This window comes from Pseudorca crassidens, chromosome X (assembly GCF_039906515.1).
Source record: "Pseudorca crassidens isolate mPseCra1 chromosome X, mPseCra1.hap1, whole genome shotgun sequence".
Taxonomy (NCBI): Eukaryota; Metazoa; Chordata; class Mammalia; order Artiodactyla; family Delphinidae; genus Pseudorca; species Pseudorca crassidens.
Window position 1 is genome coordinate 100,394,015 of NC_090317.1, and position 15,471 is coordinate 100,409,485.

The 15,471-nt window shown below is 42.9% G+C and overlaps 1 protein-coding gene across 1 annotated transcript in view; it reads right to left on the reverse strand.

Moving 5' to 3' along the window:
• The window catches only part of LANCL3 (LanC like family member 3), a 96,778-nt gene extending 82,141 nt beyond the window's left edge, over positions 1–14,637 (reverse strand). The window contains exon 1 of the mRNA XM_067724638.1: positions 13,741–14,637. Within this exon, the coding sequence (XP_067580739.1) occupies positions 13,741–14,313 (573 nt within the window). The 5' untranslated portion in view covers positions 14,314–14,637. The remainder of the gene's footprint in view (positions 1–13,740) is intronic.
• Between the last annotated feature and the right edge of the window lie 834 nt (positions 14,638–15,471).

The following is a 15,471-nucleotide window of genomic DNA, read 5'->3' on the forward strand; positions in this document are numbered from 1 at the left end:
AATGTATATTAGTAGATTAATTAAAAGGGGTAAACAAGTTATCTCCAAGGAAATCCACATTATTCTGTGTTATATTACTGTATCAGAAGAAAAAAAAGGAAAAAAGTCTACGCATCTTCAATTTAATTTATGTCACACAGGTAAATTTAAGTGAATGATTCTAAAATGGGAGTAGTTCTATGAGCATCATGTTTTCGATCTGATCTGGGAATGATAGTGTCTCTTATTATGAAAGGATTTAAAACTGCTGGAGCATGGTCTATTTGGGCCTTTAAAGAAATGTAGAAAACAAACAACAACAAAATCCTTGTGTATATAGTGCAAAATTATATTTATCAGAAAAAAAGAAATCCATGTAGTCACTCAGAGTCCTTAAACCTGCAAGAAGATGTGCCAGGCAGGGATTCTTTCCTTCAGCGTCACCCACGAATTGGAAAGCTGATATTCTGGCATTTGTGGAAGAAATCATTTTCAGTACAAAGGACAAACGATGAAAATCATGAAGTTTGGCGGAGGCGGGGGGGGGGGATCAGTCAAATCTGTTGACAGGCAATCCCATAAAATTGAAAAAAAAATAGTGACTTCAAGCTTTTTACTCAAATCTTCTCAATGAACCAGCAGCAGCAGCGTCACTTGGGAGCTTGCTAGAGATGCAGTATCTTGGGCCTCACCCCAGACCTGCTGAATCAAAACCTGATTTTTACCAGGATCCCCAGGAGATCTGCGTGCACGTTAAAGTGTGAAGAGCGCGCACTGAAAGCACAGATTTGGCGACCAGCCTGTGGGGATGGAACCCCCCTCTGCCGCTGACTAGCTGTGTAACCTGGAACAAGTTCCACAGCCTCTCTGTGCCTCGGTTCCTTCACTGGGGAGGATGGAGATAGTACTGGTGCCTAGGTCATAAGTATTAAATGACATAATATCTGTAAAGTGCTTACAACAGTGTGCACAACAAGGGATCAAGCAGTGCTAGCTCTTATGTCCTTTCAGCCATCACAGGGTTCTGGATCAAGAGTAACAAAGGATCTAAGATGCAGCCCACAGAAGTGCCCCATTCCCTGATAGGTCTATAATCGAGCAATTATGAACTGGATTCAGCTTACAAAGGTCCAGTTTCCCCAACCTGCTGTCATTTCAAGCCAAACTGCAGGGTTTACTTATGCAATGAACAACACACTGCTGCTTACAAACCAGGGACCACTCAAATTCAGACTGCGTGAAATCTTGCATATGCATTTTGTTCAGTGAATGCTGAATGGAACGAAAAGAGGACACATTTCCTATCTGAGAAATTTCCATCCTCATTTTTTACCCATCAGTTTGTCATATACTAAAAAGTCTCATGAAACCTAGTACTGAAGCTAATGTGGGATTGCAACCAAAAGAATAAAATACCTAGGAATAAACCTACCTGAGGAGGTGAAAGAGCCGTATTCAGAAAACTATAAGACACTGATGAAAGAAATCAAAGATGACACAAACGGAGAGATATACCGCGTTCTTGAACTGGAAGAATCAATATTGTGAAAATGACTATACCACGCAAAGCAATCTACAGATTCAATGCAATCCCTAGCAAATTACCAAGGGCATTTTTTACAGAACTAGAACAAAAAATCTTAAAATTTGCATGGAGACACAAAAGACCCCAAATAGCCAAAGCAGTCTTGAGGGAAAAAAACGGAGCTGGAGGAATCAGACTTCCTGACTTCAGACTATACTACAAAGCTAGTCATCAAGACAATATGGTACTGGCCCCCAAACAGAAATATAGATCAATGGAACAGGATAGAAAGCCCAGAGATAAGCCCACACACCTATGGTCAACTAATCTATGACAAAGGAGGCAAGGATATACAATGGAGAAAAGACAGTCTCTTCAATAAGTGGTGCTGGGAAAACTGGACAGCTACATGTAAAAGAATGAAATTAGAACACTCCCTAACACCATACACAAAAATAAACTCAAAATGGATTAAAGACCTAAATGTAAGACCGGACACTATAAAACTCTTAGAGGAAAACATAGGAAGAACACTCTTTGACATAAATCACAGCAAGATCTTTTTTGATCCACCTCCTAGAGTAATGGAAATAAAAACAAAAATAAACAAATGGGACCTAATAAAGCTTAAAAGCTTTTGCACAGCAAAGGAAACAACAAACAAGAGGAAAAGACAACCCTCAGAATGGGAGAAAATATTTGCAAACAAATCAACAGACAAAGGATTAATCTCCAAAATATATAAACAGCTCATGCAGCTCAATATTAAAAAAACAAACAACCCAATCAAAAAATGGGCAGAAGACCTAAATATACATTTCTCCAAAGAAGACATACAGATGGCCAACAGGCAGATGAAAAGCTGCTCAACATCACTATTATTAGAGAAATGCAAATCAAAACTACAATGAGGTATCTCCTCACACCAGTTAGAATGGGCATCATCAGAAAATCTACAAACAACAAATGCTGGAGAGGGTGTGGAGAAAAGGGAACCCTCTTGCACTGTTGGTGGGAATGTAAATTGATACAGCCACTATGAAGAACAGTATGATGGTTCCTTAAAAAACTAAAAATAGAATTACCATATGATCCAGCAATCCCACTACTGGGCATATACCCAGAGAAAACCATAATTCAAAAAGACACATGTGGGCTTCCCTGGTGGCGCAGTGGTTGAGAGTCCACCTGCCGATGCAGGGGACACGGGTTCGTGCCCCGGTCTGGGAAGATCCCACATGCCGCGGAGTGCCTAGGCCTGTGAGCCATGGCCACTGAGCCTGCGCATCCGGAGCCTGTGCTCCACAACGGGAGAGGCCACAACAGTGAGAGGCCTGCGTACCGCACAAAAAAAAAAAAAAAAAAAAAAGACACACGCACCCCAATGTTCACTGCAGCACTGTTTCCAATAGCCAGGACATGGAAGCAACCTAAATGCCCATTGACAGACAAAGGGACAAAGAAGATGTGGCACATATATAAAATGGAGTATTAGCCATAAAAAGGAACGAAATTGAGTTATTTGTAGTGAGGTGGATGGACCTAGTGTCTGTCATACAGAGTGAAGTCAGAAAGAGAAAAAAAAAATCATATATTAACGCATATATGTGGAATCTAGAAAAACAGCACAGATGAACTGGTTTGCAAGGCAGAAATAGAGACACAGATGTAGAGAACAAACGTATGGACACCAAGGGGGGAAAGCGGTGGGGGTGGGATGAATTGGGCGATTGGGATTGACATGTATACACTAATATGTATAAAATAGATAATAAGAACCTGCTGCATAAAAATTAAATAATATTCAAAAAAACAGTTTAGATTATAAAATGTAAAAAAAAAAAAGAAAAGAGAAAATAATGTGGGAAAACAGGCACCCCCAAATGCTCATGAAGGGAATGGAAATTGATGTAACCTTTTTGGAGAACAGTTTGATAATCTCCATCAAGAGAAAAATATCTATAAACTTTGACTCAGCAATTGGGTTTTAAAAATTTATCCTACATATATACTTGCAACAGAAGGCAAAGATACATATACAGACATATGTATGTATGTATATGTAAATGTTGTATACGTATATATGCACATTATATGTAGTAGTGTGTATACTTTACAGCATTAATTTTGATAGCGAAAAAGGAAAAAAGTTTGAATCAACTTAATGTCCATCAATAATAGTTAAATTATGGTACAGCTATTAAATCAAACCAGTATAAAGAATGAGATCTCTCTACACAGTAATGTGCAAAGGTGCACAAGGCACATAAGAGAACAAGCTGTAGCGTGTGTATGTATATATTGGGTTGGCCAGAAAGTTCGTTTGGTTTTTCCATCAGATCTTATGGAAAAACCCAAACTAACTTTTTGGCCAACCCAATACACACACACACTCACATACATACACACACACACACACATACAGAATATCACATAAATGGATAAAAATATAGGTATTTTATATATCCAGAATATTTCTTTAAAAATGTTCAAAGAAGACATTTTTTTAAACATGCATACCTTGTTTTATGCACTTCATTGTGCTTCACAGACATTGCCTTTTTTTTCTTGCTTTACAAATTGAAGGTTTGTGGCAGCACTGTGTCAAGCAAATGTATCAGAGCCATTTTTCTAGCACCATTTGTTCACTTTGTGCCTCTGAGTCACATTTTGGTAATTCTCCCCCTATTTCAAACTTTTTCATTATTATTATATTTGATATGATGGTCTGTGATCTCTGATGTTACTATCATGATTCGCTAATGTTAGGCTGAGATGGTTAGCATTTTTTAGCAATAATGCATTTTTTAACTAGGGTGTGTACACTGTTTTTTTAGACATAATGCTATTGCACACTTAACAGACTACAATATAAGAGTAAACATAACTTATCTGCACTGGGAAATCAAAAACTTCATGTGACTTGCTTCACTGAGACATTCGCTTCATTGCAGTGGTTTGGAACTGAACCCACAATATCTTTGAGGTATGCCTGTATATCTTTCTGTATCCTCTTATTGTTTGTGTTTACCTTGTGAGTATGACAGTAATAATTTTTAAGAAAAACTCAGGAAAAAAACTCTCAAACAACCTAACATTTACACTTCTAGGAACCAGAAAAAGAAAAAAAAAAAAACAAGCCCAAAGTTAGCAGAAGGAAGGAAATTATAAACAAACATTAGAGCCAAAATAAATGAAATGGAGAAGAGGAGTAATACGAGAAAAGAATCAATGAAATTAAGAATTGGTTCTTTGAAAAGACAAACAAAATTGACAAACTTTTAGCTAGACTAAGACAAAAAGAGAGAGAAGACCCAAAATCAGAAATTAAAGAGACACTAAAACTGATATCACAGAAATACAAAATATAAGAGACTACTATAAACAATTATATGCCAAAAAATTGGACAAGCTAGAAGAAATGGATAAATTCCTAGAAACATACAACTTACGAAGACTGAATCATGAAGAAATAGAAGTCTAAACAGACCAATAATGACTAAGGATATTGAATCAGTAATCAAAAACCTCTCAACAAAGAAAAGTCCAGGACAAGATGGTTTCACTAGTGAACACTACCAAACATTGAAAGGAAAATTAATGTCAGTCCTTCTCAAACTCTTCCAAAAGAAGGAGGGAACATGTCCGACTTCATTTTATGAGCCCAGCATTACTCTCATACTAAAGCCAGATAGGAACACTACAAGAAAAGAATACTACAGGCCAATATTCCTGATGAATAGAGATGTAAAAATTCTCAACAAAATACTAGCAAACTGAATTCAGGAGCACATTAATAGGATCATACCCAAGGACCAAGTAGGATTGATCCTTGGGATGCAAGGATGGTTTAACAAATGCAAATATGTGAGGTGATGGATGTGTTAATTAACTATATGGTAAGCATCCTTTTACAATGTTTACATATATCAAGTCACCATGATGTACGCTTTAAACATCTTACAATTCTGTTTGTCAATTATACCTCAGTACAGCTGAAAAAATGAAAATAAAAATGAATACATAGTACAAAGGACACTGCATGGCACACAGTCTGTTCAATAAGTAACTGAATGAGTAAATAAAAAAATGTTTTCCTCTGAAAACGTGATACATCACATTAATATAATGAAAGATAAAAATAATGATCATCTCAATAGATGCAGATAAAGAAAGAATCTGACAAAATTCAACAACTTTTAATGATAAAAAGTGAACAAATTGGGTATAGACAGGATATACCTCAACATAATAAATACCATATATGACAAGCCCACAGCTAACATCATACTCAATGGTGAAAGGTTGAAAGCTTTTACTCTAAGATCAGGAACAACACAAGGCTGCCCACTCTCACTCTTATTCAACATAGTACTGAAGTTTTAGCCAGAGCAATTAGGCAATAAAAAGAAATAAAAGGTATCCAAATCAGAAAGGAAGAAGTAAAATTGTCTGTTTGCAGATGATATAATCATAATCATATATATAGAAAGTCCTAAAGAGTCTACCAAAAAAGTGCTAGAATAAATGAATTCAGTAAAGTTGCAGGTTACAGCATCAACATACAAAAATCAGTTGTGCTTCTGTACACTAAAAAAACTATCTGAAAAATAAAGAAATCCCATTATAATAATAATATCAAAATAAAATACTTCTGAATAAATTTAACCAAGGAGGTGAAAGATCTATACACTGAAAACTGTTAAGACTTGGATGAAAGAAATTAAAGATAAATAAATGGAAAGAGATCCTGTGTTTGTGGATCAGGAATGATATTAAGATGTCCATACTACCCAAAGCTATCTATAGATTCAATCCAATTGCTATCAAAATTCCAATGGCATTTTCACAGAAAGAGAAACACAGTCCTAAAATTCATACAGAACCACAAAAGACCCCGAATAGCCAAAGCAATCTTGAGAAAAAAGAACAGGGCTAGAGGCATCATAGTTCCTGATTTCAAACTATATTACAATGCTATAGTAATCAAAATGGTATCATACTGACATAAAAACAGACACACAGACCAATGGAACAGAATCAAAAGCCCATAAATAAACCCTCACATATATGGTCAACTAATACTTGATATGGGAGCCAAGAATACTCAACGGGGAAATGATAGTCTCAATAATAAATGGCATTGAGAAAACTGGATAACCACATGCAGAAAAATGAAACTGGACCCCTATCTTACACCACTTACAAAAATTAGCTTGAAATGGATTAAAGGCTTAAACATAAGACCTGAAAATGTAAAACTCCTGGGAAAAAACATAGGGGAAAAGCTCCTTGACACTGGTCTTGGCCGTGATTTTCTGGATATGACACCAAGAGCACAAGCAACAAAATCAAAAATAAGTGGAACTACATCAAACTAAAAAGCTTCTGCACAGCAAAGAGAAACTACTAACAAAAAGGAAAGGCAACCTATGGAATAGGAGCAAATATTTGTGAACCATAAGAGGTTAATATTCAAAATATATAAAGAACTCATACAACTCTATAGCAAAACAAACAACTCAATTAAAAAAATGGGCAGAGGAACTGCACAGACATCTCTCCAAAGAAGACATACAAACAGCCAGCAGTTGGATGAAAAGGTGTTCAGTATCACTATCAGGGAAATGCAAATCAAAACCACGATGAGGTATCTCCTCACACCTGTCAGAATGACTATCAGCAAAAAGGCAAGAGATAACAAGTACTGGTGAGGATGCAGAAAGAGAACTGTTGTACACTGTTGGCAGGAATGTAAGTTGCTACGACAACTACGGACAACAGTATGGATGTTCCTCAAAAAAGTAAAACTAGAACTACCATATGATCCAGAATTCCCACTTCTGGGCATTTATCCAAATGAAATGAAAACAGGATCTGGAGGAGATATCTGCGTCTCCATGTTCATTGCAGCATTATTGACAATAGCCAAGTGGGAGGTCATGAGACAGACCTGGGTAAGGGAGCCAAGGGGCAGACACTTTGGTAACGACCCAACAGCCATTGCCCTCCCCTTTCTTCTTGTCAGAACCTGCATCCACTAGAGGTCAGAGGTTAGAAATGAAGGATATTAGCCTTTTCGGCATCCCCAGAAACCAGAAGTGGCCATTGCTGGGTTGTTGACCAACTGCTGGGCAATGAGGCAGAAGGGAAATTCTTCAAGGATAGAATGTTCCATACGATAAGAAAAAAAATTCAAAGAAAAAAACCTCAGACCCAGTTGTATGGGAACACAATGCTTGGAATGGCAGCAGCCATCTTGCAATTTTGAAGAGTGATACAGCTCAGACACCCAGAATAGCAGAGAAAAAGGTCAGAAAGGGCTTGGGTTCTCATGATTTTCCTGAGTTGCTGAACCAATCCTGGAATGACCTAGCTCTACACTCCTTGTCAAGTGAGGTAATACTGTTCCCATTATTTAGATCAGCAGTCCCCAACCTTTTTGGCGCCAGGGACCAGTTTCGTGGAATGCGATTTCTCCATGGACGGGGGTGGGGGGGAGAGGGGGGGAATGGTTCAGGTGGTAATGTGAGCGATGGAGAGCAGCAGATGAAGCTTCGCTCTCTCGTCTGCCCGCCGCTCACCCCCTGCTGTGTGGCCCGGTTACCTGATTTAGATCATTTTCCACTGGACATTCCATTATTTGCAGCTAAAGGCATCCCCGCTTAGACAGCTGCCAACCACCTGCCTTAGCAATGAGCTAAGGACACAACTAACAATCTGGCAAAAGGTGTTTTCCTTTAATCATGGCAGTAAGATAGATTCCTTGTATTGGGTATAATTTTCTATGTGATGTTCAGAATCACTTTTGATTTTTTGTTAGTAGTGCAAAGGGAAATACCATTGATCTCATTAAGCAGGTACTTTGTGTCAAGCACTACACTAGGCACTTTATCTAGGGTGAGTCATTGCAGCAACTTCCAGAACAGTCCCCTTTGGGAAAAGAAAATCACATCTATATTTTCTCCAATCTTATTTAAACAACTTGACATTTCCTTTCATTATGAATGCAGACCACGAACCACCCAGGAGTACTTGTGACTTTGCCACCTATAGAAATCACAGATATATTCATGTCACGCTGCAGTTGTTGAAGATATCTTGAAATATCATTGACCCTCATGATACAAGTGTACAATCATCCTTAGACCCCGCTGCAAAACCTTATTGAATGTGTTAATCAAGCAGCACGTATGCTACTGCATCACACATTTTTTAAATGTTTTGGTAACCGAATGTTAATATAATTAGCTTCCTTTGTAATCCTGTGTATTTTATGCATCTAAAAATGTCCTTGAAAAAGAGGTATTGTAGGTTTCACAAGATTTACAAAGGAGTCCTTGGCACAAAAGGGGTTTAGACCCCCTCTAATCAGCCCCCCTTGTGACCCTTCTTAATACTGGTCAACCCATTATCTACACAGAAAACCAGGGAAATCTTCTTTTGAAAGGTGAATAAGATGAAGACATTCCCGCTTCAACCTGAAACAAATGCGAACTCCTAACTTGGACTGCCCCGGCCCTGCAGGATCTGCTTTTCCCCTGCTCACAGCTCCTACCTGGTCTCCAGCCCTCTAGCCCTTGCGCACTCTGCTCCAGCTGGGCAGGCCACCTTCCTTTTCTTCGAAATCTCTAAGCACTTTCCCACCTCAGGGGCTTTGTCCTTGCTGTCCCCTAGGAACAGCAAGGCCTGGAATGCCTGCCCTTAAGGCAGCCACTTCATTCTCATGCTTCAGTGGTGAGCTAGGACATCACCTCCGCAGAGAACGCTTCCCTGCTAATGTATGCCAGGCGGCAGCCCTCCCCTCTCCCGCCCCACCTGCACTTATTTCCTGTTTACCTCCTTCCAAGCCCTTCTGACAACATAACTATATATTGATTTTTGTTCACTGCTCAATCCTGGCACCTAGCAAGGTGCCTGGCACACGTGGAAACCTGACATTCACTGAATGAATGAATGACCGACTAAGCGAAGGAGGAAGCTATTATTAATCCATTTTACAAGCGAGGAAATTAAGGCTCCAAGATGTTAAATTATTTGTCCAAGGTCACCAGGGGGCAAAAGTTATTATTTTAACTGTGGTCCCTAGGCCTCCCCCTTAATCCCTCCACCATACTTTCTAACTTCCTTTTCCCTGCAACATTTCCACCAATCTGGAAAGCAGAATAGACCCAATGCAAGTATTTATGGTGTGATTTCTTAAGACTTTAGTGCTGTGTTGCTCAAGGCTATCTGCCCAACAAACCCGCTAAGCTATTTCCCTTGAGTATTTCCAGGAGGGCCAAATTAACCAAAAGTATGTTACCTGGAGAGAGTGGTTCGTTCTGTCTGTCTGTCTCTCTCTCTACATACACACACTTTCTTTAATGTATGAATCTTATAAACAAAAATAATAAAATCAAATGTAAGGAAGAAAATTCAGAAAACTGTAAATGAAAGACGAAAAAAATGAGATAAACCCAGGGCAAAGTCTAGTATGCAAAAATACACGTGATAAGGTATTGTACATAAGCTACCTGGACCACGATTCTACCATATGCTTCCTAGTAGCCACCATAAAGTGAGAAACACAATCAGTTACACAGTTTATCCTGGAGATTTAAAAAATTCAATCCATTTCCAGGAGGAGCTCAACTCTTCCTGTTTCGAAGCCCTGACAGAAATTCCTCTTGCGGATCCTTATAATGAAAGCATGGTAGGATATAGTGATCAGTATTCTAAACTAAAACCTTATAAATAAATATATCAAGCTTCACAAAACGGTGTCTTAATAGACGTGGCTGGTATAATGCCGAAATCTATGCAGCACTGTATTGCCTTGCTGGTCAAAGTGTGGTCCCTGGACCAGCAGCATCAGCATCACCGGGAACTTGTCAGAAATGCGGCATCTCAGGCCCGATCCCAGCCCTGCTCAATCAGAATCTGTATTTTATTAACAAGATCTGCAGGTGAGGCCTATAATGTTAAAGTTGAACAAACACTGGTCTAGTGGTTAAGTTTGATTTGAGGTCAAGTTTGTACGAAACTAGTATTCATTTATTCACGCATTCAACCAATATTTACTGTTATCTTGGCAGTAGGAAAGGATTTTTTTAAAGTTTTATTGAAATAGGAAAGGATTTGTTTAAACATTAACACCAAAAGCACCACCATAAAGGAAGATATTGATAAATGGGACGCCATTAAAACTGAGTGATGAAGCAAGCCACAGAGTAGATAATATTTGCACCACCAAAACAAGGCAAGTTGAGTACCCAGATATATACCAGGCACTGTCTTAATGCTTAAGTACAGAAATCAAACAAAAACTCTCTACTCTTATGGAACTTACATTCTAATTAAGAAGACATAAACAGGGACTTCCCTGGTGGTGCAGTGCTTAAAAATCCACCTGCCAATGCAGGGGACACGGGTTTGAGCCCCGGTCCTGAAGATCCTACATGCCACAGAGCAATTAAGCCCGTGCGCCACAACTACTGAGCCTGCACTCTAGAGTCTGCGAGCCACAACTACTGAGTCCACGTGCCACAACTACTGCAGCCTGGGCGCCTAGAGCCTGTGCTCTGCAACAAGAGAAGCCACCGCAGTGAGAAGCCCACGCACCACAACGAAGACCCAACACAGCCAAAAATAAATAAATTTAAAAAATAAAGTATGTTCTGTTATTTTAAAAAACGACATAAACAAAATAAGTAAAATGCAGTAAGAAAGGGGCATAAGTCAGGGGACAGGTGGCAGTTTCAAATAGGGTGGATAGGGAAGGCCTCATTGAGGAGCTAACTTGGACAAGGTCAGGGAGCTAACCATAAAAATAGCTAGAGGAAGAGTATTCCAAGCAGAGGGAACAGAGAGTACAAACACTCTGAGACAATAAATACCTGAAACAGCAAGAAGGCTGGTCTGCTTGAAGCCGAGTGAGCAAAAAGTAGAATAGGTAAGCAGGGGCCGGGTCACATGGGGCTTCGTCAGCCATTTTAAGGATCTTAGGTCTAACGGCGAGTGAGATGAGCAGCCACTAGAGAAAAGGTAATAGGGAGCCACTGCAGGATGTTGAGCAGGGTAGTGACATAATGAAAAGTGTTTTAAAGAAACCTAGGGTCTCAGAGATACGTGGAACGGCTTGAGTGAGAGAAGCCAGCTCAGAGTACATACATTGCACTGATCCCACTATAGGGTGATTCATTCATTCAGCTACTTATGAGGTGGCAAAGATGTGCCTAGTACGGTAGGGCCGAGCTAGACTAGGGTGGTAACCGAGCCAGAGGAAAGTCAATATAAATGACATTGGAGGAAAAGAAACCCAGGACAGAATGACACATTATAGAGAAATGAGAGAAGTTCACAATTCAATTTACTCAAGGCTTATGGGTCATCTACTGAGGGCAAAGCCATATGCAGGCTAGGACGTGGGGGTGGGGATGGTGCAGAAAACTTGTATTTTCCCCTCAAAGGGCTTCCAGCCTGGCGTGCTTAGCCTCTGCCCTGCGCCTTTCAAGCCTGAACTTTTGGGGTTACCACAGCTGAGGCTGGCACTGAGACTAGCTGATTTGCTCAGGCTAAGAGATGGGTTTTGTTTTGTTTTACTCTCAGCGCTTGTTCTATGTCCTGGGAGCAGAGGCCAGAGCACCTCAACTTGATTAGTATAAGAAGAGAGATCTGGTTTGGCAGCAGGGCAAAAGAGAGGTCTTAATAAATGTCTTTGTGGATCAGCACTGCAGACTGGCCCTGGGCCACCAGTCTTGGGGCAAGGAGTCCTTCTGATCTGTTGCCACCTGCGTAGCCTGATGGGTCTCCCACTCTGCCATTCCATTCCAGAGAAAAGCAAAGAAAGGGAAAGCAGCAAGTTTAAGGAAAACAACTGGGGGGGGGGGGAACCCGCACAATTTGAAAATTGCCTGCCGCCAGACAGCAAGGTCTGAGAAGCAGATGCAAATATAATGTAAATGATATGTAAATCGCCCTGTGGCCTTCTCAAAGGTTTTATACAACTGGAAGGGCCCTTGGGAAACCGCCAGCAGATAACAATGACTCAGAAGCAGAGTGAACTATTTCAAGACAACTTTGTCACACAGCCCTTTGCTTCCCTGCTAGCACAGTGCAGTCTTTAGTAATCTTTTTTCTCACTTGAATTAACCTGCTATAAATTAAAACAAAAATCAAGCCTGCCTCCGTAGAAGTTATCTAAGTTAATTACACTTTAAAAACACTGTGTGCCTTTAATTTTTCTTCAAACGCCGCTCTCGCCCAAACAGAGCCAAGTTAAATGTGTCACTTCCTCCCTAGAACAATATTTGGCTCCAGTGGGTTATGAATGAAAGTACCTCTCTTTCAGTTCTAGTTACTATGATCCTTTGGAGGATTTTTTTTTCCTACTCTATAGGAACTGGCACATTCTCTTCTAATATCCACAGGCTGTATTCAAAGTGAATCCGAAACAAAAAAAAAACACCCCATATGTAGTTGTGAAATCCAATTCACTTCAAGGAGCCACTGGAAAGCTATTCATTAAGAAAACCTGCCCTGTCAAGTATGCTGTCGTCTTGACAATCCTAAAGACGCATTTGAAAATGAGAAAAACAAAACACATTCGATTCCAATGGGGTAAAATTCTGCCTACATTTATTTAAAAGAGGACACCCCATCAGATATGCATTTTATGAGAGCCATAAAATGAACTGAATAGAAAGCAACACAGGAAGCACATCAGACCTATAGCTGGGCAGTTATTCTGGGTTACAGACCTGGGGGTCGCAGAAGCCACTTACCTTCACCTTAATGATGGAAACAATAATAGCATAATCAGCCCCCCAAACTTCTATTATTTTCTAGTACTCTAACATTCGAGGGTGCTTCAGCTTTTGACAGGAGGGTCAAAGGAAAGGAAATCTCTTTCATTTGGGATTAAAAAATATCTCACTTGAAAGGGCCTCCAGAAAATTACTGGGCAAAGAGGCTTTTGGGGAGGTGCCGCGTCCGCCGTAAAACACGAGCAAAGCGCGAAGGCTCAGAATCCCAACCGAGAGACTGAGCGTGGGTGGGGGGAGAAGAGGGAGAGGGAAAAGGCCAGGAGATAAACCTGAAGGGACTCAAGAAACGACAGTGTCAGACAAAGAGTAACAAAGAGAGGTGGAGAACAGCCAGGGACGCTGTTCCCGGAGCCGCGAGTCCGGGGCAGGGAGGCGGGGCAGGGCCGGGCAGGCGGCGAGCGCCGCCTCGCGGCCGGGGCTGCCTCTTACCTCCTGGGCGAGTTTCTGCTTGAGCACGAGCGCGGCGCACAGGTAGCCCGCGCGGCCCACGAACAGCTCGTCGGAGCCGCACTCGAGGAAGGAAACCGGCGCGCAGACGGCGCACAGAGACCGGAACTTGCCCAGCGGCTGCACGTAGTCGGACCGGCCCAGGGCGTGGTACACAAGCGTGGCCACGGCGTACACGCCCGCGCCCCCGAGCAGGAAGGCGGCGCGGGTGTCGGCGTCCGGCTCGCCCCACTCCTCGGCGCGGGCGCACGCGTCGATGAGGCGCTTGGCCGAGCGCAGGTAGCGCTCCCGGGCCCCGGCGAAGAGCGGGCTCTGAGAGACGTGGTAGAGCATGTAGGCCACCCCGGCCACGCCGCCGTACAGCCCTCCCTGGCAACTGCTGGCCGCGGCCGCCGCCCCCCGGCCCTCAGCGCCGCCCCCCAGCGGGGGCAGCTCCTGGAGGATGCGCTCGATGGTGGCGGTGACCAAGGGCGCCACCGCCTCCTCGCACTGGCCCGCCAGCAGACTGCCCTGGTAGTCATCGAAGCGGTTGGCGAAGCAGCGCTTGGTGTCCATGCTGCCGCCCGTGCCCGCCAAGGCCGGGCTGGGGTCTGCCGGAGGGCGCGCCCTGCGGTCCCGCGCACCACCTCTCGCTCTTTGAGGCACTCGGATGGCGGTGGATGCGGCCGGAATGGAGCGAGGAGGCTGAGACGGGAGGTGACAAGAGGAGGCGGGCGCGAGGAAGGAGCGCGGAGCGGATTGCCAAGTGGGGCACCGGATCGCCGCGAGGCTCCCGAGTGGCCCCGGCGAGCGCGGGGGATGCGCGTCTCGCGCTCCCCTCACAGAGGCCGCGCCCTTGCCGAACCCGCCCCCTCCTGCGCCGCCGCAGCTCGGCCGCCTCTCCTAGGGGCCGAGGTGATCTCCGGCAGGACCCACGCGGGGGCCGCGCCACTCCTCTCGCTCCGCCCCCGGCTCCTCCCCTCTCGGCGGAAGGCCAGGAACGCGCGGGACACCGATCCGGAACGCTGAGGCTGGGTATACGCACACCTGGCGGCGGAGGTGAAGACCTCGAATCCCTCGTGTACTCCAGCGTGGCCCTCCTCGAGTCAGCAGATCAGCATCACCTGGGAGCATGTTAAAAATGCAGCAGCTCAGACTTCACCCCAGCAGTCTTTGATTAGTGAATCAAAATCAGCATGTTTAGCAAGATCCCCAGGTGATTCTCATGCACAGTAAAGGTCGAGAAGCCACGCAACTAGTAGAGGCTACTGGGAAAAAACTGAGCGCCCTCCTGAAACTTGTTTTTCGTCTTGGTCAACTTGGCTTTCTCATTCTGAGTGTTTCATCCCCAAGGCTGAGGGATTTGAATGCATCACGCACGTTTCGTGCAGTAAAACGGTGAAATGCCCCATAGGGTAATTTGTTCTCGGCCTTGGCCGTCGTGTTGTTTTTCTTGGACTATCCAGGAGTAAAAGTTCAAAGACCCACACCAGGATAAGGTAAGGGATGGGGGTCTTTCTCCTACTCTAGAGACCGCCCCCGACCCCCATTCATGCGTAGTGAGCGCCCCATGAATGTCTTGAGGCCATTAACTAGTGAATATAAGGGTAAACGCTGCTGAGAATTTTAATTAGGCGTTTTGACCCTTTTCTGTGTGTCCTTAGTTACTTCCTTCCCTCCTTTCCTTCCTTCCCATGTTTCTTCCCGTCTGCTCCTCCGCCCCCCCCACCCGCC